This window comes from Lissotriton helveticus, chromosome 12 (assembly GCF_964261635.1).
Source record: "Lissotriton helveticus chromosome 12, aLisHel1.1, whole genome shotgun sequence".
Lineage (NCBI taxonomy): Eukaryota > Metazoa > Chordata > Amphibia > Caudata > Salamandridae > Lissotriton > Lissotriton helveticus.
This window is the reverse complement of record NC_136073.1, coordinates 699,907,973-699,932,512: the sequence shown is the minus strand read 5'-3', so window position 1 is coordinate 699,932,512 and position 24,540 is coordinate 699,907,973. Positions and strand designations below refer to the sequence as shown.

The 24,540-nt window shown below is 49.8% G+C and overlaps 1 protein-coding gene across 7 annotated transcripts in view; it reads right to left on the bottom strand.

Annotated features, from left to right (window-relative positions):
- CNOT1 (CCR4-NOT transcription complex subunit 1) overlaps nucleotides 1–24,540 on the bottom strand; it is a 1,826,813-nt gene that overhangs the window by 469,196 nt on the left and 1,333,077 nt on the right. For 5 of the 7 annotated variants that reach the window (XM_078668607.1, XM_078668606.1, XM_078668609.1 and 2 more), the window contains one exon: nucleotides 3,742–3,994. In XM_078668607.1, the coding sequence (XP_078524733.1) occupies nucleotides 3,742–3,994 (253 nt within the window). The remainder of the gene's footprint in view (nucleotides 1–3,741; nucleotides 3,995–24,540) is intronic. The other 2 variants (XM_078668608.1, XM_078668610.1) reach the window with 1 other exon arrangement.

Here is a 24,540-nt window from a genome sequence, read left to right as displayed (position 1 = left end):
CACTCTGCCGGGAAGGCTGGCGGGAAACCCTACATGAGGAAAAGGGGTGTGCCAGCCCGTGCCAACTCCAGACCAGAATGAGGTACAGTGTGTATAGAGTTAGTTAGTGAAGATAATGTGAACCTGGTGGAGGAACTCTACCTCACACCTTACTTGCACTTGGACTTCAAGGAATTGAAGGCCCTATGCAAAGTTAAGAGAATAGTTGTAGGTCTGCATCCAACCAAACAAGGGCTCCAGGAGTTCCTTGCTGAGTATGCAAAAGACCACCGCTCTGAGCAGGGTGACCCCCCCCCCCCTCCCCTCCAGAGGAAACAGCAGTGGATGAGGAGGATAATAATGATCCCCCCATCATCCCTAGGGAAGAAAGGGGCCCTGTACCCTTGACTCCAAGAATCAGCCTTTGGGAGCCTGGGAACCACACAGGTGGACTAGGCCCCATAGAACACATTGGGGGAGCCAAAATGAAGAGGACAACTTCTTAGCAAAGTTGGCCAAAAGATTAGACCTAGAGACCAGACTCCTGGCTCTAGAGAAAGAAAGAAAAGAGATGGGTTTAGCCCCCATCTCTGGTGGCAGCAATACCATTAACAAGAATAGAGAGCAATCTTATGATCCTAAAATCCCCAAAGGGATTGTCCCTAAGTGTGAGGAAGGTGATGACATCACCAAGTGGTTCACAGCTTTTGAGAGGGCTTGTGATAGACAATTAAAGAAACCTCTCTGGGGGCACTTCTCTGGGAACTGTTCTCTGGTAACTGCAGAGACAGGCTTCTGACCCTTTCTGGGCCAGATGCAGGGCCCTACGACCTCATGAAGAAAACTGATTGAGGGATTTGGACTCACTACTGAGAAGTACAGAATTAGGTTTAGGGGGCTCACAAAACGCAGACCCAATCTTGGATAGATGTTGTAGACTACAAAGTAAAGACACGGGATGGTTGGTTAACTGGACACAATGTGCATGATTTTACTGGACTTTATAATTTGTTTATGAAGGAACACATTTTGAGTAATTGCACAAATGAAAAGTTGCATCAGCATTTGGTAGACCTAGGTCTAATTTCTCCCCAAGATTTGGGAAAGAAGGCAGACCACTGGGTCAAGACTAGGGTGACAAGGACAGCCACTGGGGGTGACCAAAAGAAAGTGGTCACAAACCCCCCCCAGGGGAAAGGTGGTGAGAATCCCCCAGATAAAAAGTCTGAGTCTTCCAAAGGGCCCCAAAAACCTGTACAGGTGGGTGGGTCCCAAACTACTCCCTATGTGCCTCAGCCCTATAGGGGAAGACATTTTGATCCTAACAAGGCCTATTGTAACAACTGTAAAAAGTTGGGACATTTAGTAGACAGAAACTGCCCCTACAATAAAGCCCCTAAGGCACCCACTACAGCTACTCCAGGGACAGTTAATCTACAGATGGGATCAGAGGAGTGCCCAGAGCAAATCTGGGAATACACTCAAGCTAGTCTAGTCTCCTTGGGAGAAATGGAGGTTGCCAATGTAGCTGGTTGGCCACCCAACTGTAACAAGTATCTGCAATACCCCTCCATTAATGGAACTAGAGTAGACGCCTTGAGGGATACAGGTGCCAGCATCACTATGGTAAAGGAAAAGCTGGCTTCCCCAGAGCAATACCTGGTTGGGAAAATTTACCCAGTCACCAATGATGACATCATTACCACCCAACACCCTCTGGCTATGGTGACATTAGGGTGGGGGGAGGTTACTGGCCTGAAACTGGTGGTGGTCTCTCCACAATTGCCAGCTGACTGTCTGCTTGGAAATGACCTGGCAACCTCAGCCTGGGCTGAGGTTGAGCAAGTAACCCATGCAGCCATGCTGGGTATCCCAAGACTGGTGTGTGTACAAACCAGAGCACAGAGCAAGAAGACGGGTGAACAAGTGAGGTTGGAGCCTGAAAGTAGGGCCCAACCAACCAAGAGAAAAATCGAGGAGACTGGGGAACCAGCTTCTACACAGCCAGCCTCTCAGGACCCCTCTCCTCAGGGAGAGGACTTGGAAACCCAAGAGGGAACTGAGCCCATGGAGCTTGAGCCTTACCAGGCTGGACTCCTGGGCCCAGGGGGACCCACTAGGGAAGAGCTGTGCCAGGGTCAGTGAGACTGCCCCACTCTTGAACGACTGAGGCAGAAAGCAGCTGCAGAAGCAAAGGGAGATGTCAGTGGTGCCCACATAGCTTATTGGGAAGAGGGATTACTGTATGCTGAAACAAGAAACCCCAATCCTGGAGCTACCAGGAGGGTGGTGGTGCCACAGAAGTACAGGGAGTTCCTCCTAACTTTAGCTCATGACATCCCCCTCGCTGGACACCTGGGGCAAACCAAAACTTGGGAAAGGCTAGTTAGCCACTTTTACTGGCCCCAGATGAACCAAAAAGTGAAGGAGTTTGTGAGCTCCTGTGTTACCTGTCAGGCCAGTGGCAAAACAGGTGGCAAGCCAAAGGCGCCCCTAATACCACTGCCAGTGGTGGGGGTACCCTTTGAAAGGGTAGGTGTGGACATTGTGGGTCCACTTGAGCATCCGACAGCCTCAGGGAACACATTCATTCTAGTAGTAGTGGATCATGCTACTGGGTACCCTGAAGCAATTCCCCTCAGGGTTACTACAGCTCCTGCAGTAGCCAAGGCCCTCCTAGGTGTCTTCACCAGGGTAGGGTTTCCTAAGGAGTTGGTTTCCGAGAGGTACCAACTCCATGTCTGCTTACCTGAAACACATGTGGAAGGAGTGTGGGGTGCAGTACAAGTTCACTACCCCATACCACCCACAAACCAATGGTCTTGTGGAATGGTTCAACAAGACATTGAAAGGTATGATCATGGGGTTCCCTGAAAAACTCAAAAGGAGATGGGATGTCCTGTTGCGATGCCTGCTTTTCGCTTATAGGGCAGTGCCAGAGAACGGAGTGGGGTTTTCACCCTTTGAACTTCTGTTTGGTCATCCTGTAAGGGGACCACTTTGTCTGGTGAAAGAGGGTTGGGAGAGGCGTCTCCAAGAACTCAAGCAAGACATTGTGGACTATGTGCTTGGCCTAAGGTCCAGAATGGCTGAGCACAAGGACAAGGCATCCAGGAATCTTGAGGCCAGCCATGAGCTGCAGAAGCACTGGTATGACTAAAAAAACTGCCATGGTTGAATTTCAACCTGGACAACAGGTGTGGGTTTTGGAGCCAGTCGCACCAAGGGCTCTCCAAGACAGATGGTGTGGCCCTTACTCTATCCTGGAGAAAAAGAGTGAGGTCACTTAGTGGACCTGGGCACCAGCAGGACACCCAAAAGGGTTATCCATGTGAACCGCCTTAAACTCTACAATGACAGGGCTGACTTCACCATGCTGATGGTGACTGATGAGGAACAGGAAGCAGAGAGTGAACCTCTGGCTTTGGTAGATAAGGACTGCACACCTCATGGTTGCCTTATGTGTAAACGTGTGGTGGCAGTATCTAAAGGTGTATTTTCCATGTCAGTTCATTCTCCGTCCCACGAAGTAGAGACCATCATGATACAAAAACATTTAAATCTGGAAAGCCCAAAAACAAGGGTTTGATTGTATAAAAAATATAGATACACATTCCAGAGAAAGAAGACTAAGCATTATAAATTACATATTTGAATGTTCATGCTCAGAAACTGCTATTTCACTTTAAAACAGATACACAGTATGCCAGTATTGACTGTGGCTGCCTACTTATGACAAATAAAAAAAACTAAAAAAAACACCTTTCGTTCCAAAAGCTCTACCTGTCCAACAAACGCAGAGAAAGCTTTGGTGCTGTCACGGCCAGCTGCAGCTGAATGGTAAAGATTAACCCACTCCCGCAAGAGGTACTCTGCTTTTTCTCGGAGTCCTGGAGGATCATCGTATTCGGACGCCTGTGAAATCCCAGAATGCATCATGAAATTAGGGCCACCATGCGCACGGTCAATCATTGCTTCATAGTTCGATCGGAGCAGGTCCATGAGCTGTGGAAGTCTGTGGTAGAGTAAAAATACAATCAGGAATTCCAGGTAACAGTAATGTCTTTCAATAAAAGCCAAAATGTCTATTTAAAGAACTAATATTTCCTTTGCAACTGTAAATAGACCATCATTCAAAGGTTGGAGGCATTTCAACTGATTTTCCATGCCGGTCAATTACTTCCAGGACTTGATTACACACTCTTGTTAAATACATCAAATAGTGCACAAATCATTCCCCAAATTATTCAAATGTAACTGATCTAGTGCTCTTTCATTAAATCATCTATCACCTAAAAAGCAATTTCTCCAAAACAATATTAGGTCCAGTACTAAGTCGGCTCGTATGCTAACATACTTGCTTTGCTGGTCTAACGCGTGCTAATTCTCCTTATGTGGAGACTGATCTCTGTAAGACTCATTTTAGAAAGTAACTTCAAAGTAGAAATCCCTCCAACTTGTCTCCACACAAGATTGTGCTCATTGCATTCACTTCTGAACTGCCCCATTAGGAGCATAATCATCGTAGACTTCCTCCCAACATAAAGAACAAGTTACTTACCTTAAGTAGCGCTTTTTCTGGTGGATACAGTATCTGCCTGGGGATACTTCACCTATTGAATTTTCCCATGCGCATTTTCCACAGAAACTATTTTCATAGCGCTCCCACGTCGAAGTCACAATAGAACTGCTCCGCACACGACTCCGCATGACATCATCAGAACCACAATAAGTCCTAGTCAGCGTGCTGTGTGTTATACACATTCTTTCAGTGCCTTCGAGGCGAATCGGTGAACCGACAACATTTACACAAGTATACAACAACTTTCAAGTATACATAAAACTTCCGAAGAGAGAAAACTGGAAGCTCTATAGAATAGAAATGTCCTAGCAAAAAACATCACATCATGAATGACAATGAAATATGAACTTCATAAAAAATAATTTTTTGTGTCAGTAGACCAGCAACAGGGAGGCGGATTGGCCAGTGAGGAATCCACAGGCAGATACCATATCCACAGTAAAAAGCGTTACTGAAGGTAAGTAACTTGTTCCTCTGATGGATACATCTGCCTGTGGATTCCTCACCTTTGAATTTAATCCCCAAGCAGTCTCACTCCTGGAGGAGGTTGCCTGGTTACCTACACCAAAAATTCCTGTAGCACAGAGCGTGCAAAGTGGCATCCCTCCAAACCTCTGAGTCCAAGCAGTAATTCTTCGCTAAAGTGTTGCGGGAGGCCCAAGTTGTCGCCTTGCAGATGTCTACAACAGGGACACCTCTAGCCAAAGGGGAGGAAAATAACTTCTCTAGTGGATGAGCTCTAATACCTTCAGGAAGCTCCTTCTTGGCCAAGGCATAGCAGATCTTGATGCAGAGTATGATCCACCTGGACAGGGTTCTCTGTTGGACAGCCTTGACTTTTATTTTGCCCACGCAACCAATGAAGAGTTGGTCATCCAACATGAAGTCTTTAGTTCTGTCCAGGTGGAAGCCAACCGCCCTCTTAGGATCCAGGCGATGAAGTCTCTTCTCCTTAGACGGGGGAAGATAGAATGTGGGTAACATGATAGATTGCCATAGGTTTAAATGAGTGACCACCTTAGGCAGGACAACAGCTATGATCCTAAGAACCACCTTATCCACATGAATGGAGGTAAAAGGGGGCTTAGAGCTAAGGGCCTGAAACTCACTAACTCTCCTGGCATAAGTAACTGCAACCAGAAATATAGTCTTAAATGCCAGGAAACTCATGGGACAACTTTGTAGGGATTCAAAACGAGACCCCATCAAGAAAGTAATTATCAAATTCAAGGACCACTGAGGCATGATAAAAGAAGAGAGAGGAACATTGAGAACCTTAAAGAATCTAATGACTATCAGAGATTTAAATAAAGAGGGTTTATCGGGTAAGGAGAGAAAGGCTGACAAGGCAGACAAGTAGGCTTTGACTGCACAACCCTGCTGTGCTAGGGAAAGGGAAACTAGGAATATCAGACAAATGGGCTCGTAAGGGATTAACTGACCACTCCACACTATTGAACAAATCTTACCCACCTACCAGAATATACAGACTTGAGGGGAGTGTCTTCTGGACGATAAATTAAGATCCACAACATCTGGCAGGAGAGAGAAAGATCTCAGCTTGCCCGGTCCATCTCCAGGCATGAAGGTGCAAAACCTCCCCCTATAACTGCAAAAAAATCCCGCTGGTGTGTTAGCAGTGTGCGACCCCATTTTGGTAACTGCAAAAGGAGGTCTGCCCGGAGGTGGAGGGGGCAATCAGAGGTAAAAGAGGTCTGTGTACCACACCCTTCTTGGGCAATCCAGGGCGATCAATATGACTTGGGCCAGGTCTTGGCGACTCTTCCTTAGTAACAGAGGAATTAACGGTATTGGGGGAAACAAGTAAAGAAGCTGTGAACCCTAATCTAACTGAAACGAGACTCCTAACACTCCCTGCATCGGATACTGCATAACAGGCAGTGCATGTTCTCTTGAGTGGCAAACAGGTCCAACTGAGGAAACCCCCACACACTGAAAATATGAAGAACAAGCTTCGGATGAAGTCATCATTCGTGATTGGACCAGTATTGCCGTCAGAATGTCGGCACGCACATTCAGCACTCCAACTAGATGATTCGCAATCATACAAATCCGATGTTCCTGAGCCCAGGACCAGAGTCGCAGAGCTTCTCTGCAGAGATAATACGACGCTACTCCTCCCTGTTTGTTTATGTAACATATTGCAGTAGTGTTGTCCGTCAGGACCTGAAACAACTGACTGCGAACGGACGGGGTGTAAAGGTTTATTATGCATAGGTTTTTGTTTTTTTTAAAGTTTTCAAAACCTTTATTAACAAATAATATTGTGACACTGCTTTAGGCCAACAACCCGGAGGCAGGCAGCTAATGTGGCATAGGAAAAAACATAATGATATTCATTGCAATCAATTTCTGCCGCTACATAAGTATGACCTTTTCCGAAATTATCTAAGTTGTGTCATATGGTGACAATATCCTGCAATACTTGCATTTGGTAGTGTCATAAGGTCGTTACAGTAACAAAAACTGAAGAACAAAACAACCCCAGTTGGCTAGCATTGCAGAGCAGTAGTGCAACCTCATATCAAAGTAGAGAGCAAAACATCTAGATTTACATAGGTCTAAGGAACAGAGCATACTATCGCCACAGTATCCACCGTTAGTTCAGGTGTGGAGCGCGCACATCCATAATCATAAACCAACCATTCGTCTAGCATCCCATCCCTGGAGGAACCATCCCTCATCGAGGCCATCTGCACAATCAGTCGACACACAGGTCTGCACCTCCACGAGTCAACCAGTCAGGCAATGGCGCCCATATATCAGGGGGCCTGGATCTCAAAGGCATTAGCTCCCAATATGATGTCAGTTGGTTCTTACAATATGTTGCTGATGTTATCCAGTTCGCTATTGTGGGTGGAGTACCCTTCTTCCAATGAACAGCTATTTGCCTCTTAGCTAGCAGGAGCAGCATGGCAACTAGTTTACGAGCCGACGTAGGGACCCCTTTTACATACCGTAGTAGTGCCACCAGGGGGTCCGGTGCAATGGCGAAGTTCACCATGTTACTGATACATCGAAACACCTCCACCCAATATTCTGATATTTGCCGGCACCCCCACGTCAGGTGGAAGAAATCGGCCATGTCACCGCCACACCTCCAGCATTTTGCCTCGCTCAGCAGACCCATCCTCAGCAGCTGTTTAGGCGTGCGGTAGACTATGCAAAAAGTTAAAGTGAATCAGCCTCAATCTATAGTTTGGTGACAGATTCCCCAGCTGCGAGCAATAGTATTTCCATGTCTGGTCAGGAATCTCAGACCCTAATTCTACCTCCCAGTCAGATTTCGAGGTGCAAATGAGGATCGGGGCAGTGTTCTGCATCACTCTGTAAACGCACGTTATCAATTTACGGGGTGAGTTATTAGAGAGCAATTCTTCTAACGCAGGAAGTGCGGGGGGGGGCTGCAGGAAAATCCGGATAGCGAGATCTGCAAGCTGCCCTTAATTGATAGTATAGCAACATGTCTGAGGCAGTGGGAGTGTCAGGTGCACACATTTTGTAAAGTGAGAAAGGTGTCTCCAGGGTACAGATCTCCGGCTTTAGACAGGCCTCGTCCACGTGCCCTGACCGCCACACCTCTGTCCGTGAGGGGTCCCAGTAGGGGGTTTCCCCCTAACGGCATCGAAGGGGCATAGAGTTCCGGAACACCCGCCCTCTGTGCCAATTTTGACCAGGCCCATCGCACCGATTCCACCGTGTTTACGTCTGTAGGCGATCTCCTATAGGGATGATAAACTGCGGCGTTCAGAGGTGTGGGCGCAACCATGTCTATCTCAATTGCAACATGTGGTTGGAACGGAACCGGATGGTGCCAAAAGTGAAGGTATTGGGCTTGGGCACTGTAGGCATATAATTCGAAGTCGGGCGCCGCTAGGCCGCCCTGATCGAACGGGAGTGTCAGTAGTTTCCAAGAAACCCTGGGCTGTTTACCCGCCCACACTATTTCCAAAATTGCTGTCCGGAGTCGCTTGAAAAAGTGCACAGTGAGAGGGACAGGTATGTTAACAAATAAATAGAGAAATTTGGGCAATACGCCCATTTTGGGTATTGCTATGCGCCTCGTGAGGGAGAGTGGTAGTGTCTTCCATCTTTTAACCTTCCCTTCCAGCCAGTCCATGGTCCTCCCATAGTTGGCCAGCCAAATTTCTTGTGTGGACCTGCTGAACCAGATGCCCAGGTATTTAATGTCAGTGGTCGCCCACGCGATCGGGTAAGCTGTGTCACATCTCTGGGTCTCATCTGTAAGTGGCAGCATCACCGACTTTCTCCAATTTATCAAAATGCCCGATAAGCCTCCATATCGCACAAACTCTCATTAAGGGATCAAAATTCTCCTCTGGGTTAGTCATGTAGATTGTCATATCGTCTGCGTACATTGATATTAGTAGGCCGCGCGACGTAAAACCTATGCTGCGATGCGTGTGAGTTTGCCACAGTCTGGCCGCCAAGGGCTCGGTGGCAATAGCGAAAAGGAGCGGCGACAAGGGACACCCCTGTCTCGTGCCTCGCGAGATGAAAAACAGGTCAGAGCAATGGCCATTCACGTTGACGCGTGCCACAGGGTTAGTGTAGAGTAATTTAATGCGCTGTATAAGCAACGGGCTGAAGCCCATGCGTGTGAACAGGGCAAAAAGAAACCGCCATTCCAAGGAGTCAAACGCCTTGGTGGCATCAAGCAGTGCAGCAGCTGCTTTGTATTCAGGGCTCAGGTAGTGCAATAGGCCAAAAAGCACTCGCAGGTTGTGAGAGGTTGAGCGACCCGGCACAAAGCCGGATTGGTCACACAAAGCTATTTGGGGCAGCATGGGCTTCATTCTGTCGGCTAAGAGCCTGGCATATATTTTGGCGTCAAGGTTTATGAGTGAGAGGGGTCGGTAGGAATCCGGACAGGACGGATCTTTGTTCGGTTTGAGTAACGTGATTATCATGGCCTCTCGGAGCGTGGGTGGCAGCACTCCGATATCTACAGCTTCCTGAAAAACCCCGTGCAATCGGGGGGCCACAATGTCGATGTATTCCTTATAAAAGGCCGCCGATCGACCATCTGTGCCAGGTGCTTTATCCGCCGGCATACTCGTGATCACAGCTCGGATATCTTCCACATCAAAAGGAAGATCCATGTATTGTCTCGCACCGTTATTGAAGCAAGCCAGGCTAATCGTATCGAGATACATCTCCATATCCGAGTCCTCTGGACTTGTCTGAGATGTGTACAGTGATTTATAGAAAACCGTCATAGTGTCCAGTATGTCACGCGGGGTGCGCGCGGTGACACCACTCGAGTCCGTCAGTTCTGTAATAAAGCCCGTGCCATGACGCTAAAGTTTTGCCGGCTCGCTCGCCCTCCCCATATCTCCTAGCCGGGGTATATTTATTTAGAAAGGCCGTTTCCCTCTCAGCTTCCTCCTGATATTTCGTCAGTGTGTCCCTGAAAGCTCCCTGAGTCGACGGGTTCGGGGACCGGGCTATCTCCTCCTCAAGTTTCACAAGTTCTTTCTCCAGGCTTTCCAATGTGCTCCGGATGGATCTGAGAACGCCTGTTTTCAGAGCCATACAGTGGCCCCTAGCAACAGCCTTGAATGCCTCCCACAGCACTCCCGGCGAGTCCACAGAGCCCTCGTTGAGTTCAAAGTACTCTGTAAGTTTCATGCGGAGTTCCTCACGGAACACCTGGTCCAGCAGAGCACGGGACGGGAACCTCCAGCTGAAGGGTCGCACGTAAGCCTGCGGGATCGACAGACGGATTCTAACAGGTGCGTGATCGGAGAGGGACCTCGGCAGTATATCCGCCTCAATGGTTCGGGTGTGTAAATCTTTTGAAAGCAGCCAATAGTCTATGCGAGACCAGGCGTGTATGTGCGGTTACACAGGTGCCCATTCGGGTTCCTGGGTGTAGGGCCCTCCGGGAATCAACCAGCCCAGCATCATCTATGATGTCAGTCAGGGTAGCGGCCGCTCTGGGATGATGTTCTCGAGAAGTGCCCTGTCAGTCATTAGCTGGGGAAAGTGCCACATTGAAATCACCTCCCCATAGAAGCGCCGCGTTGCCACACAGCTGGGCCCTATGCGATACAGTGTGGAAAAAGGAGGGACTGTCAGTATTGGGGCCATATACATTTACTATCATTGTTTGCGTGCCACACAACGTGCCGAGTAAGATTATAAACCTGCCCTCTGTGTCAATTATTTCTGTGTGAGTGGACCATTGTAATCCCTTACGTATCAAAACTGCCACACCCCTAGCGTAGTTAGAGTAAGGAGCTTCAACCACTACACCCCATCTACCATGTTTGAGTACGGATGCCCCTCCAGTGGCTAGGTGCGTTTCCTGCAATAGGCAGATATCTACCTCTTTGCGCAGCAGGTAGGAGTGTACCAAGCGTGCCTTTCTACGATCATTCATACCGCGCACATTCCAGGTAACACGTGAAAGACTTCACGGTTTAGCAATATACATTATATTTTCCAACACACATGTAGACACATCTCCGCCCTTGCACATTCCAGTTGTAGCTGACTCATCTTCTAGTTCCCCAGCATAGGATGCGACGAGCAACAATAACCGCCTGAACTGTCCACATTTTCGTACAGCATACGGTTTCAACATTAGCCTCCACACCAGTCATGCAAAAGCGTGGTTCATCAACAATAATTACCATCTCTGCCTTACTCCTTGATACGTTCAGAGTGCTTAGCCAACAATTCCCCCCCCCAAACCCACCCGCAACAACCCCCCAATCAGGTCGTGATGTAATCCCCCTCCCCACCCAACAACATACCCAACCATAATAAAGACCAAAGGTCGGGAATCTTCCCAGAGGGTACGCAGGGTGACCGCTGTAGGAAGGTAGATCCCTGACTATGGTTGCCCCCAACTTTTTGCCTGGTGTTTTGCTGGTTTTCTGACTTGGGGTCCTGTGTGAGAAGTTGGCCTGATGTGCAGTGCTCACTATTCTAGTGATCACTATATATCAGTCCAAACAACCCTTATTGATGATTGGTTGTAAGTCAACCTTATAGACCAGCTATCCTAGTAGCATGGATACGAGCAGTCTAAGGCTAAGACTCTAGAGGGCGTGTTAAGCCAGCTGTTTTACCATCACATTACCCCTTGAACACCCAGTGAAAGGACACCACACAAGTGTTATGAAAATAAACAGTGTATTTATTAGAATCACAACAGCCCTGTACTCTTTATGAGGACAGGGTGCTAGGCACACAACAAAACTCTTACGAAAATACTTAAGTTAGCACAGTATATACAAAATACCCGAGGGGCACGAAAAACCATATACTCTAAAAGTGGAATGCGAAATTACTAGCAGGTAAGTACAGTACTAATAGGCTTTGGAATCGCTAGGACTTGACTATGGAATAGTTAGATTACTTCTAGGAGGCCTAGGGGACTCGGGTGCAGAGTGTGCACTCTCACGCGGGATGCGGGACAAAGTCTATGATAGCTAGCAATGTTAAAGTTAGTGTTCACGGGCGAACCCGACCTGGTAGGGAGAAAACGACAGTGGATCCTGACCCTTGGATAGTGAGGCTATGCTGGGGCACCGAAATGCCGAAGTTACCTAGCCCAGGGGCTGCAGCTGCATAGGTCTCAAAAGACGTCGGGAATCCTCGTAGACGAACCAGGAGCCTGGAAGAAAGATGCTGGCAGGCGACCAGTGAAGAGAGTTCGAGTTGATCCAAGCCTGGATCTTGAAGAGGGATGACACCTGAAAGCAGAGGGGACCAAGTTCGTGACTACTAGCCAGTAGTCAGTGGGCACCAGGAGGGCACCGGATGGTAGTCACCTCGACTAGGTGAGTGGGCGACGCTGTGCTCTGCAGATCTCACGGACCAGGAGGCGTTGTCGGCGACCAGGATGGAGAGGCGAGCTGTCCCACGATGGATGAAGCTGTCGGCGTCGAAGAACCCAGGATTGGGCAACAAAGCCTTGGCTAATTCAAGCCCACGCGGTGGACTCAAAATGGCGTCTGGAGTGGACCAGGAGGGTCCGGGGTGCTACTCTTCTGGAAGGGAGCAAGGGCCAGTCTGGAGCAACCAGACTAGCAGCAGTGATGTCGTCGGGCGTCGTTCAGAAGGCCACAAGCCAGCGGGCTAGTAGCCAAACAACGCGGTGAGCAGCAAAAAGCAGAAGGGCCCCACGCCGATCGTGGAGATGCTGGGGGGCTGCTCTTCGGTGCTGGAGCTGCTCAGGGTCGGGGCTTCTCGGACCACAAAGCACTCACCAGGAAATTACTCGGCGGGCTTCCTGTGCAGGAGTCGTGCAGTCTTGGCAATAGTCGGTCCCTTGAGGTCTCGTCGCACTCACGGTTCTCAGCTTGGCTGTAGAGGTGAGTAGAGGTCGGAGGTGCCAGGGAAGCCAGGTCTTGTCGAGCTGGGCAGTCGGATTCCGGAGGAAGGACTTACAGCAGACCGCAGTGTTCTTGCGTTGGTGCCTGCGGATGCAGGGTGACTACTCCTTAGTCACAAGGGAGAATCTTGAAGAAGGAAATCTTGAAGTCCTTTCGTAGAAAGTCGTGTCTTGATTCCAAAGATGATCTAATTTGGAAGGGGGCCTGCTCCTACCTTTATCTAGGAAAAGGGGGCTGGCACGCGACTAAGTCCTGCCCTATGGGTGGGACCAGGAGGGGGGTGGTTACACCCACTTCCTTGGCGGGATTTTCCCCAGCTCAGGGTCTGGAGTGTCCCTGGAACTGGTTCAAGCCGGCCTATGCATAGTGAGCACCGGGATGCCACTTGCAGTCACCTTCCTCTGAAGCCCTGCCTACCTAGGATGCACAAAATCCTGTCTGGGACGGTGCTGGCACCGCCCCTGGCAGGAAACCCTTTGTCCTTATCTCCTGCTCTGGGAGGACTCCCAGCAGCAGGAGGGCAGACTTGTGTCTCGGTGGCAGCATCCATTTTGTGGAGCTGAGGCTCTGTTTGACTTTAACCGGGGTTAGGGGTTACATACATGCCGTGTCCCTCTAGAAGGGTGGAATGCTAACCCCGTCGCCAGAATTGGCGAGGGGTTAGTATTCCAATTCGTATGACACCTTACTCGACATGTTTTGATAAAGCGATACCAGAGTTGGCATATAACCGCGAGGATTATAATGCACTTAAGAGTATATGGTATGCGATATCATGGAAACGGCTAAGGGATAGATCCCGAAAGCCGCAGACAGGCTCAGCTCATGCCAGAGCACCATCTCACACGATTCCAAGCACTCTGCCTTCAGGATTGTTAAGGCCTGCCATAGGAGTGACTGATAGGAGATCTGTGTGTCCATTTTAGGGTTAGATATAGGTATACTATATCTAAAGCAAAGGGTGAGTACACCACCTTGCCCCAGCTGTCGTGCAGCCAGTTGTGTCAGTTTAGTTAGTCAGTCCAGGGGTGGCACAATACATGCTTCAGCCCCTGGGAGACTTCTGGGTGCACCTCAGCCCTGGGTACAGGGACTTGGAGAGGGCCCAGTGCCAATTCAGTACCTGAGTACAATTTGGATAGAGAGAACAGCTAGGCTGTGGGTCTGATTAGCAGGCCCACAGCCAGGGAAAGTCGTAAACCAGTGCAGCAAAAAGCAAAAATCTGGGTGATCATAGGATTGCAGACCCTACTCTCCTACACCCTGCTATTCAGTACCCCAGGCCTACTGCTCTCTGTAAAATGGATTCCATGTACCTTAGGTACATATCTAATTGGATACTGAGTCACCTTATCAGTCCCTGTACAGAGTACCTTAGGTGCCCAGGGCATAGGTGTACCCAGGGCCTACCAGGGGCTGCAGCATGTATTATGCCACCCCTGGCTGGCCATCCAAATCTGACACAACTGGCTGCACGACAGCTGGGGCAAGGTGGTGTAATCACCCTTTGCTTTAGATATAGTATTCCTATATCTAACCCTAAAATGGACACATATATTCCTATCAGTCACTCCTATGGCAGGCCTTAACAATCCTGAAGGCAGAGTGCTTGGAATAATGTGAAATGGTGCTCTGGCATGAGCTGAGCCCGTTTGCAGCTTGCGGAACCAAGTCCTAATAGCTGTTCCATGATAACGCATACCATATACTCTTAAGTGCATTAGAATCCTCGCGGTTATATGCCAACTCTGGTATCGCTTTATCAAAACATGTCGAGTAAGGTGTCATACGAATTGGAATACTAACCCCTCGCCAATTCTGGCGACGGGGTTAGCATTCCACTCTTCTAGAGGGACACGACATGTATGTAACCTGTAACCCCGGTTAAAGTCAGACAGAGCCTTAGCTCCACAAAATGGATGCTGCCACCGAGACACAAGTCTGCCCTCCTGCTGCTGGGAGTCCTCCCAGCCCAGGAGGCAAGGACAAAGGGTTTCCTGCCAGGGGCGGTGCCAGCACCGTCCCAGACAGGATTTTGTGTATCCTAGGTAGGCAGGTGACTGCAAGTGGCACCCCGGTGCTCACTGTGCATAGGCCGGCTTGAACCAGTTCCAGGGGCACTCCAGCCCCTGATCTGGGGAAAGCCCGCCAAAGGAGAGGGGTGTAACCACCCCCCTCCTAGTCCCACCCATAGGGCAGGACTTAGTCGCGTGCCAGCCCCTTTTTGCAGATTAAAGGTAGGAACTGGCCCCCTTCCAAATTAGATCATCTTTGAATCCTGAACCAACTTTCCACAAAAGGACCTCAAGACTCTTCTCAAGATTTCTCCCTTGTGACTAAGGAGTAGTCACCCTGCAGCAGCAGGCACCAACCAAGCATCGCGGTCTGCTTTAAGTCTCTCCTCCGGATCAAGACTGACCAGCACGACGAGAACCGGCTTCCCTGGCACCTCTGACCTCAACCTGCATCATCAGCCCAGCTGTGACCCGTGGGTGTGACGAGACCTCGAGGGACCGGCCATCTTTAAAGACTGCACGACGCTTGTCCAGCACGACCACCGAGTGACCCTCGACTCAGTGCTTTGGGGTAAGAGAAGCCCCGACCCTGAGCAGCTCCAGCACCGAAGTTCAGCCCCCCTGCATCCACGAGATCTGCGTGGGGCCCTTCTGCTCTTTGCTGCTCACCGCGTTGTCCAGGTCACTTGCCCGTTGGCTAGTGGCCCTCTTACGACGCTTCACGACAACAAACACCGCAGGTTTGGTTGCTCCAGACCAGTCCTTGCTCCCCTCCAAAAGAGGAGCACCCTGGACCCTCCTGGTCCACTCCAGACTCCATTTTAAGTCCACCGCGTGGGCTTGCATTTGCCAAGACTTGTTGCCCCAATACTGGGTCCAGCGACGTCGACAGCAGAGACCTTCGTGGGACAGCTCGCACCTCCATCCTGGTCGCCGACAACGCCTCCTGGTCCGAGAGACTGCAGAGCCCAGCAGCGCCCACTCACCTGGTCGAGGTGACTTCGTCCGGTGCCATGCTGGTGCCCACCTAAATCACTGGCTAGTGATTCAGAACTTGGTCCCCTCTGCTTACAGGTTTTCTTCTTCCCTGATCCAGGCTTGGATCACCACGAACTTCTTCACTGGCCGCCTGCCAGCAACTTCTTTCTTCAGGCTCCTGGATCTTCAACAAGGGTTTCCGACGCAACTTGAACCCTATGCAGCCGCAGCCCCTGGGCTAGGTAAACTGAGTACTCCGGTGCTCCAGCATAGTCCAACACCCTAAGTGTTCGGATCCACTCCCGTTTTTGATCCACCTAGTCGGGTTCGCCCGAGAACAGTAACTTTGCAATTGCTAGTATCCATAGACTTGTTCCCGCATTACGCATGAGTTCCCACTCTGCACACGGCGTCCCTAGGCCTCCTGCTTCTAATCCAAGGGTTCAGCATTGTAGGCCTAGCGTTTCTACAGTCTAGAAAAGTATTACTTACCTGCTAGTAATTTCGCATTCCACTCCTTGTGTATATGGTTTTTTGTGCCCCTCGGGCATTTGTGTAAATTGTGCGACTTTCAGTAATTCTTTAAGAGTTTTGTTGTGTGCTTAGCTCCCTGTCTCATAAAGAGCCAGGGTAGTCCTGTTATAAATAAATATACTTTATTTTTGATAACAACTTGTGTGGTGTCCTTTCACTTGGTGTTCAAGGGGTAATGTGATGGTAAAACAGCTGGCTTAACACGCCCTCTAGAGTCTTAGCCTTAGACTGCTCGTATCCATGCTACTAGGATAGCTGGTCTATCAGGTTGACTTACAACCAATCATCAATAAGGGTTGTCTGGACTGATACATAGTGATCACTAGAATAGTGAGCACTGCATATCAGGCCAACTTCTCACAACCGCTACCAACCCCTGCACTTTTGGCAGGGTGGCCGAGCCATCGGCTACAACACCGCATCTCAAGGATCCACCCACGCACACAGCAAGCAAATATACATACATAGGATGGCTCGACTCGCGTGACCCCAATCGATCTCCAAAGATGATGAGTGGTATGTTAGTGTCAGTAGTCCACCACCATGCAAACATCACAATGCTATTGCAAGGAATGTAATCCAAAATCAAGGGCAAGGACGATAGTGTCATTCCACGTCGCTGAGCCGTTCAGCAGAGTCTCGGGTACCAGAAGTCGAGCGCTGAGACTGTTCCTTGACCAGTTGTTTTGCATACTGGAGCGCTGCCTTAGCATCCACAAAGTAGGAGGGCCTATCTGGGCCGTGGACCCTCAACTTGGCAGGGTAAATGAGGGCATATTTCGTACCAGTCTGCTGAAATATCTTTTTGGCCGGAACAAATTCCCTGCGAGCTGCTTGCACCAGCAGGGTGAAGTCCGGGTACATAGCTATATCATTACCCCGATATTGAATCTTCCCTTTCTCCCGTGCAAGGCGCAATATCGCATCGCGATCTCTGTAATTCAAGATCCGGGCTAGGATCGGCCTTGGTGGGGCTCCCGGTTTAGGCGTAGGACCCAAAGACCTATGTGCTCTCTCCACCAGGAACATGGGGGACAGTCCGTCACCAAACAGGTCTTTCATCATGTCTTCCACATAGCGTTCCATATTTGATATGTCTGTGGATTCCGCAATTCCCGTGATTCGTACGTTGTTGCGACGGGACCTCGCTTCCAAATCCTCATTCTTTTGTTGTATCAGGGCCAACACTTTATCCATGCCTCTCACCTTCTTTTCCAGCTCGGACTGTCCCTCCTCAGTCTCAGTGACGCGTCTTTCCAGAACACTCACCCTGCCGTCCTGTTTATCCATGCGCTTCGTGATGGTGTCCATGCGAGCAGCCATTGTATCCATTTTGGCATCAATGCTTTGCAAGCCGGACTTTAGTTCCTCAAACATTGTCCTGACGTCCGCCGCAGGTAGCTGAGTCGCCATGTCTTCTGCAGAGTCCTTGTCCGCACCCCCCGGGTCGGACGATTTAGGTGGTTTGCTTCTATCGACATTTATTTTGGGCTGACGAGTCTCCAGCTTCCCCATCGCGGGACCCTAGGCCAACGCCCGCGGCGAAAACACTACAGAGCGAGAGAAGGGCTATCGCAGCGACCAGGGCCCCAGAGCTGCCACCAAAGCCGCACGTACCCCGCAAAATGGCCGCCGCAGCCGTGTGTGGTCGAGCGTTGGCTCCGGTCCCCAATTGCGTAGTAGTCACTTGCCCGCTCTCTCCAGTCACCACAGCTTAGCCAGGCGTAGTAGTCGACACCACAATATCGTGCACTGTATAGAGATGCGGTGAACAGCAGGCGCTCACCGCGTCCAACTCCCCATCCAGCGGTCAGCGCACTGTGTATTGTCCCTTAGGTGGCTCAACAGGACAGCCTTCTCAGTCTCAGACAGCACCGCTGTACCTAGGTTGGGCAAACAGAACAACGCCTCCGTCAGCGTGCGCCTACGAGGATAAAATGGCGGCTCCGTCAGTAATCACCAGCGGGGGGAGGTGCCGGTCATCGCAATCTCCGCCGCGGACGCCCAGGCACCCCGAAAGCAAGGCAGGGTGACCGCCCAAGTTCGTGTCTCTTTTAGTTCGGCAGCGCTTCCCCACCGTGCAGCCTCACGGTCAGGACATCGAAATGCGCCGATCGTAGGCGCCACCCGTGTGAAAGCACAGCGGCGTCGCAAGCAGCTCAAGCGCGCCTCAATGTTCGGAACATGCCGAGCAGTTGTTCAGGTGAACTCCCAGTAGTCCGCGACCCACGCGCGCCGTCCGCAGCACGGGGTCCGGGGACCCTCACAGGTGTAGCACGATCTCGCCTCCGGAGTTCCACGTCACTCCAGTCCCCGGTCTCAGGCCGCCGCGCAGGCCGCACTCCCGATTCAGGATAGAGTTGCACCTTCCACCGGAGTAGCAAATGTCACATCGGCCAAACTCCTGCCGATCAAAGCCGGATGTTACTGCAAGCTCATGACATCGGTAGATCCGAAATGCAGCGTGATGTGAGCGGATAAATGAACGGATTTTGCGCCCGGCCGGCGGAGCTGCGAGGTTAAGCAGCCATTCCGCTCAGCGGACAAGCCACGCCCCCTTGGGTTTATTATGCATTGCTATACAGGTTACAAAAAATTCATAAGACATTTAAAACCATTAAAATAAAACAAAATTGGAAATACATTACTATTTGCACCAAAGATAGCTCAATATGGCTGCTCAAAACACTTTTTACATAGAGTGGTGAGCAGTTCTGATCCCCGTGTTAGATTCCTCCTGTCCTGGCTCGTGCGTATGCTATTTTTGCCGCTAGCGTTTTGCTTTCCGCAAGGGTGACCCTCTGGTGCTAGACTGACATGTGCAGTGAATTTATCCTTGCGTACTATTGACCGTCTGCTTGTCGGCCTGAGTCTATGGTATTGTCCCCCGATTTTAGCAGTCTTGGCATTCTTTACTCGGCCGTTTAGAGAAATTTGACATATCTGCAGTTTAGTTTGGTGTTTAATGGGTTCAGGCAGGCGAGCACCGCTTGCCTTCTGGTGCTGATCCCTTTTTGCTTGAATTGATCTTTAAGAAGCAGTTGGCGTGCTTGTTGTAGTACTACACAAACAGGTAACGTGGAGAATATCGCCATTCTTTGAGTTGCATAGCATGCAAGCTTTATTTCCGTCTTTCCTAAGCCATGGTGGTAGGTGCTCTGTGCTTGGCAGAATCCCTAGTCTGTATTTTAAGAACTTCATTTTTGTGGCTTTTGGGTAGCCCTGATTAAAATATATTTGTGGTGTTAGAGATTTGTAAGAATTGAGGGACATCCATGCATGCGATCTTTTAGAGAATAGTGCCTTATCCTCCAGTAAGGAGAGTGATTTAACATTTTTCCAGACTCATTTTTCAAAAGTGCTGTGCCCAAGTTGTGTCCCCCAGAGTGCTGAGAGTTTGGTAGCTTCTAATGCTGCCTGCAAGAAAGTTATTGCCTGAGAAGCATCCCTGCCTTGTATGTCCTGCCATATCAGAGAGTTTAATGTATCTGTAGTGGCGGTTCTAAGTTTGTGCCAGCAAATGATGTATGCCCCGTATCTGGCTAAATCTTGCTTTTACAGGCCAAACTCCTGTCTTATTTGAGCCGGGGAGGTGTAAAGCGGAAGCGAGAACATTGTTCTGTAAGCTTTGACCTGTATGCTACCCAAGTCTTTGGAGTCTCTTCCCCGCATAGCCTCGCTGACATAGGTAAATCGAGGGAAGCAACTTCGCCTGGATTACTTTCAAGAAGGGGGTCAGAGTCGGACCCATCAATTGGGTTGCTAGGATTTTCATCGTCAAAGCAATCAGTGCTCCTATCCTCCTTATTTCCTGCTTCTGCTGCGCAAAAGCGCCTTCTCTATCAAAGAGGACTCCCAGGTATTTGTACTCACAAGCTGGCTCAACTTTTAAACCACCAAGAGACCAGCTCTTCTGTTTTTTTGTTGGTGTTAATTGACATTGTGCAAGTCTTGCTGAGGTTTATTTTCAGGGTGTTTTCCATGGCATATTTATGCATTTCAGTCAAAAGACGATGGAGACCAATATAAGTATGGCTGAGTAGTACAACGTCATCTGCATACAGAAGATTGCTCAGAGATTTCCCTCCTATCCTCGGTGAATGGGAGTTGCAGGCATCGAGCAGTCTCCGTAGATCTGCCATAAAGAGGTTAAACAAAATTGGCGCAAGCACACACCCTTGTTTGAGTCCTTTGGTGGTTCGAACTTATGAGGACAGATGAGTGCCGCTTCCTAGTTTCACCTGCACCCAGGTGTCAGTGTGAAGCAGCATCAGCATGTTTAGGGTCGACTGCGGTAGGCCCTATTATGCCAGTTCCCCCATAGTCTGCCTCCCTCGATGTTATCAAATGCCGCACAGAAGTCGATGTAACACAAGTGTAGCGGGAGCTTTTGTGGATTTTGCTGCATTGATAATTAATGAAATGGCAAGGATATTTGTTGCTGTTCCAGTCTTTTTCCGAAAGCCAGTCTGGTTCAGCGGTATAATCAGGGTTGACTCAGCCCAAAGTGCAATCTCCTCTAATATGGTGCCGGCAAAATATTTCACCTCGTTATCAAGAAGGGCTACTAAGCAGTAGTTGTTTGGGTCGGTCTTGTCTCCTTTTTTGTAGATAGGAACGATCGTCGACCCCCTCCAGGATTCTGGGATTCTGTTTAGTAACCTGATTTCCACGACTAGAAATTGCATGATGTCCGCCCACTGTGTCCTTTGCGAAAGGAGGGAAGAAAGGTCTTGAAGAGCCCTCATGTGCCAGCGAGCATGGTTGAACAACAGTATGTAGGAAGCGAACAGACCAAGCAGGCATAAGACCTTCAGGATGGGAACAGCCAACTTTAAAAATTGGAATTACAGACTGGATGTCTAGAAGCCTCTGAGGTGGCGGTAAAGCACGACTCACAGTATTATCCAGTACTGCCTCATGAACAGGTAGCGCGGAGAGGGCACCAGCTGAGATTTGGGTACATTTATTGAAAAACCCAAGTATAGCAACAGCTGTGTTACTTGCAGATGATACAGCACCATCTCCAGTCGTCCAGATGAAAAAGTTACTTAACTTCGGTAACGCTTTTTCTGGTGGATACAGTATCTGCCTGTGGATTCCTCACCTTGTGAATATCCCCTGTGTGAGAAGTTGGCCTGGTATATGATGTTCACTATTCTAGTGAGCACCTTGCACCAGTCCAAACAACCCTTATGGTGATGGTTGTAAGTCAACCTTATAGACCAGCTATCCTAGTGGTAGCGTGGACAGAACAGTCTTAGGCTAAAAGACTCTAGAGGGCGTGTAAAGGCAGCTGTTTTTCCATATGTAACCCCTTGAATATCGAATGAAAGGACATCACATAGGATATATATAAAATATATATGTATTTATTCACTAACACACTCCTCTGAACTCTTTATGAGGTCAGAGGCAAAAGAACATAACAAGTTAGACTTCGAAATACTTTAAATAGCACAATTTACAGTTCGGCCCTAGGGGCGCATAAAACCATATACTAAGTAAGTGGTATAAGGACCACGACTCGGGAAAGGAGATGGCCTAGGGAATCGCTGGGGCAACACTATCTGACCCTTAGGTTAGGAATAGGAGGCCCACAGGCGGCGCGTGCATTGTCTTTACACACACACGGGAGTCAATGTTAAGTCAATGGGAACTTAGAAGGTAAGTAAATGAAGATTTAGGACACTTTCGGTCTAGCTAGGAGGAAACAACTAGTACATCTGGACACTAGGATAGTCAATCCCTACTGGAGCATCGAAGTACTCGCGTTACCTCACCCACGGACTGCGGGTGCATAGGTGTCAAAGCGTGTCGGGTTTCGTCGTCGTTCTCAATGGAGCCTTGAAGAAAGATGCTGCAGGCGACCAGGAGGAAGATGTCCGGGTGGATCCAAGGGTGGTACTAGGATGAAGAGGACCTGAAAGCAGAGGGGACAAAGTCTAGGTCACTAGCCAGTGACCGGGTGGAACCAGGGAGGAACCAGACGTCGTCGAGGAGCAATCAGGTGCGGATGTGAAGCTCGTCGTTGCAGCCACGCGGACCAGGAGGCGTCGAGGACGACCAGGTGCTGGAGAGGAGCTGTCCCACGAAGGTTCTCGCAGATGGAGGGGTCGACTTTAAGATTAGAGCCAACAAGCCTAAGCAAAGGCAACCCACGCAGGATACACAAAAGGCTTCTGGTGCAGACCAGGAGGGTCTGAGGTACTTCACCTTTTCAGGGAAGCGAGGGCCAGTCTGGAGCAACCGGACCAGCGATGGATTTTCAAAGGAGTTGTCGTCAGAGGGCTACTAGCCAACGGGCCAGCAACCGGACAACGCGTCAAGCAGAACACAAGCAGAAGGGCCCCACAGAGATCTCGTGGATTGTGGAGGGCTGGTCTTCGGTGCAGGTGGAGCTCGGTGTCGGGGTGTCTCAGTCCCCAGTGCACAGCTTCGAGGATGCCTCAGGAGCTGTGCTGTTAGCAAGTTGAAGACTTTCCAAGTTGCCTGGTTCCGCGGATTCCGACGCCTTCCACGGAGCTCAGCTGTGCTGGAGTCGTGCAGTGGGGTCAGAGGAGTCCTGGAGTCTAGGTCTCGTCAGGCTTTGCGCTCGAGTTCCGGCGGGAAAAGGGACAAAGCAAGCAGTCGAGTTGCTGGATTTGGTGCCTGGTTGCCCAGGGTGGTCACTCCTTGGCCACAAGGGAGATTCTTCAGTCTTCAAGTCGGTTTGAATGTCGAAGGGTTCAGAGTTTCGTATCAAAGTTTTATCAGGATAAAATCTAAAGTCTCTTGGGTCAGCTCCTACCTTTATACAACGAAAGGGGGCTGGTTTACTCACTAGGTCCCTCCTCTGGGTGGAACCAGGAAGGGGGTGGTAACACCCCCTTTCCTTTGTGCAGTTTTGCGCCAGAGCTGGGGCTGGAGTGCCCCAGCAACCAGTTTGAACTGGGGTATGCATGGAGCACCTAGTGTGCCCCAGGCATGTCTCATTCTATTCAGCCCTCCCTGTCCCAATACACAAAATCCTGTCTGGGGTGGTGCTCGCACCTCTCCAAGCAGGAAACCTATTGTCCAGGCCTCCCTCGCTGGAAGGCCTCCCAGCAGCAGGAGGTCAGACTTGTGTCTGTGGCAGCAGCGTCCATTTTGTGTTAACTTTAACCGGGATAGTCAGCAACAAAATGTCTTCTCCCTCTAGAAGGGTGGAATGCTACCCCCGTCGGCAGAATTGGCGAGGGGGTAGTATTCCAAAGCGTATGACACCTTACACGACATGTTTAGATAAAGCCAAACCAAAGTTAGCATTTAACCGCGAGGTTCATAATGCACTTAAGAGTATATGGTATGGCAATATCATAGAACAGCTATAAGGACATGGTTCCGAAAGCTGCAGACAGGCTCAGCTCATGCTAGAACACCATCTCACACATAACCAAGCACTCTGCCTCCAGGATTGTTAAGGCCTGCCATAGGAGTGACTTATAGGTTACTGTGTGTCTATATATAATGGTAGATATAGGAATACTATACCTAAGCAAGGGGTGATTACACGACCTTGCCCCAGCTGAGTGATCAGCCAGTTTTGTCAGTTTGAGTGGCCAGCCAGGGGTGGCATAATACATGCTGCAGCCCCTGGTAGGCCTTGGTTACACCTATGCCCGGAGTACCTAGGGTACACTTCTACAGGGGCTGACAAGGTGAACCAATTTCCAATTGTGGACGTACCTAGAGTACATGGTGTGAATTTAGAGAGAGTGCATCTGGGCTGTGGGTCTGATTAGCAGGCCCACAGCCACATCTAAGCCGAAAACCAGTAAAACAAAAGCAAAAAGTGGGGGTGACCATAGGAAGCAGACCCTACTCTCCTACACCCTGCGTCAGCAACATTCAGAAATTCTTTTGTAGCTCTTCATGCCGACCTGGGCGACGTCACAGAAGCACGGCATCGCGCGCGGCTCCGCTGACATCACTGACTCCATAATAGGACTCTGTCGGCGTGATGACATCAGTTCCGCCCTTTTTTCTGTGCCTTCGAGGCACACGGACGGACCAACAGTAGATATATACACAGTGTACACAG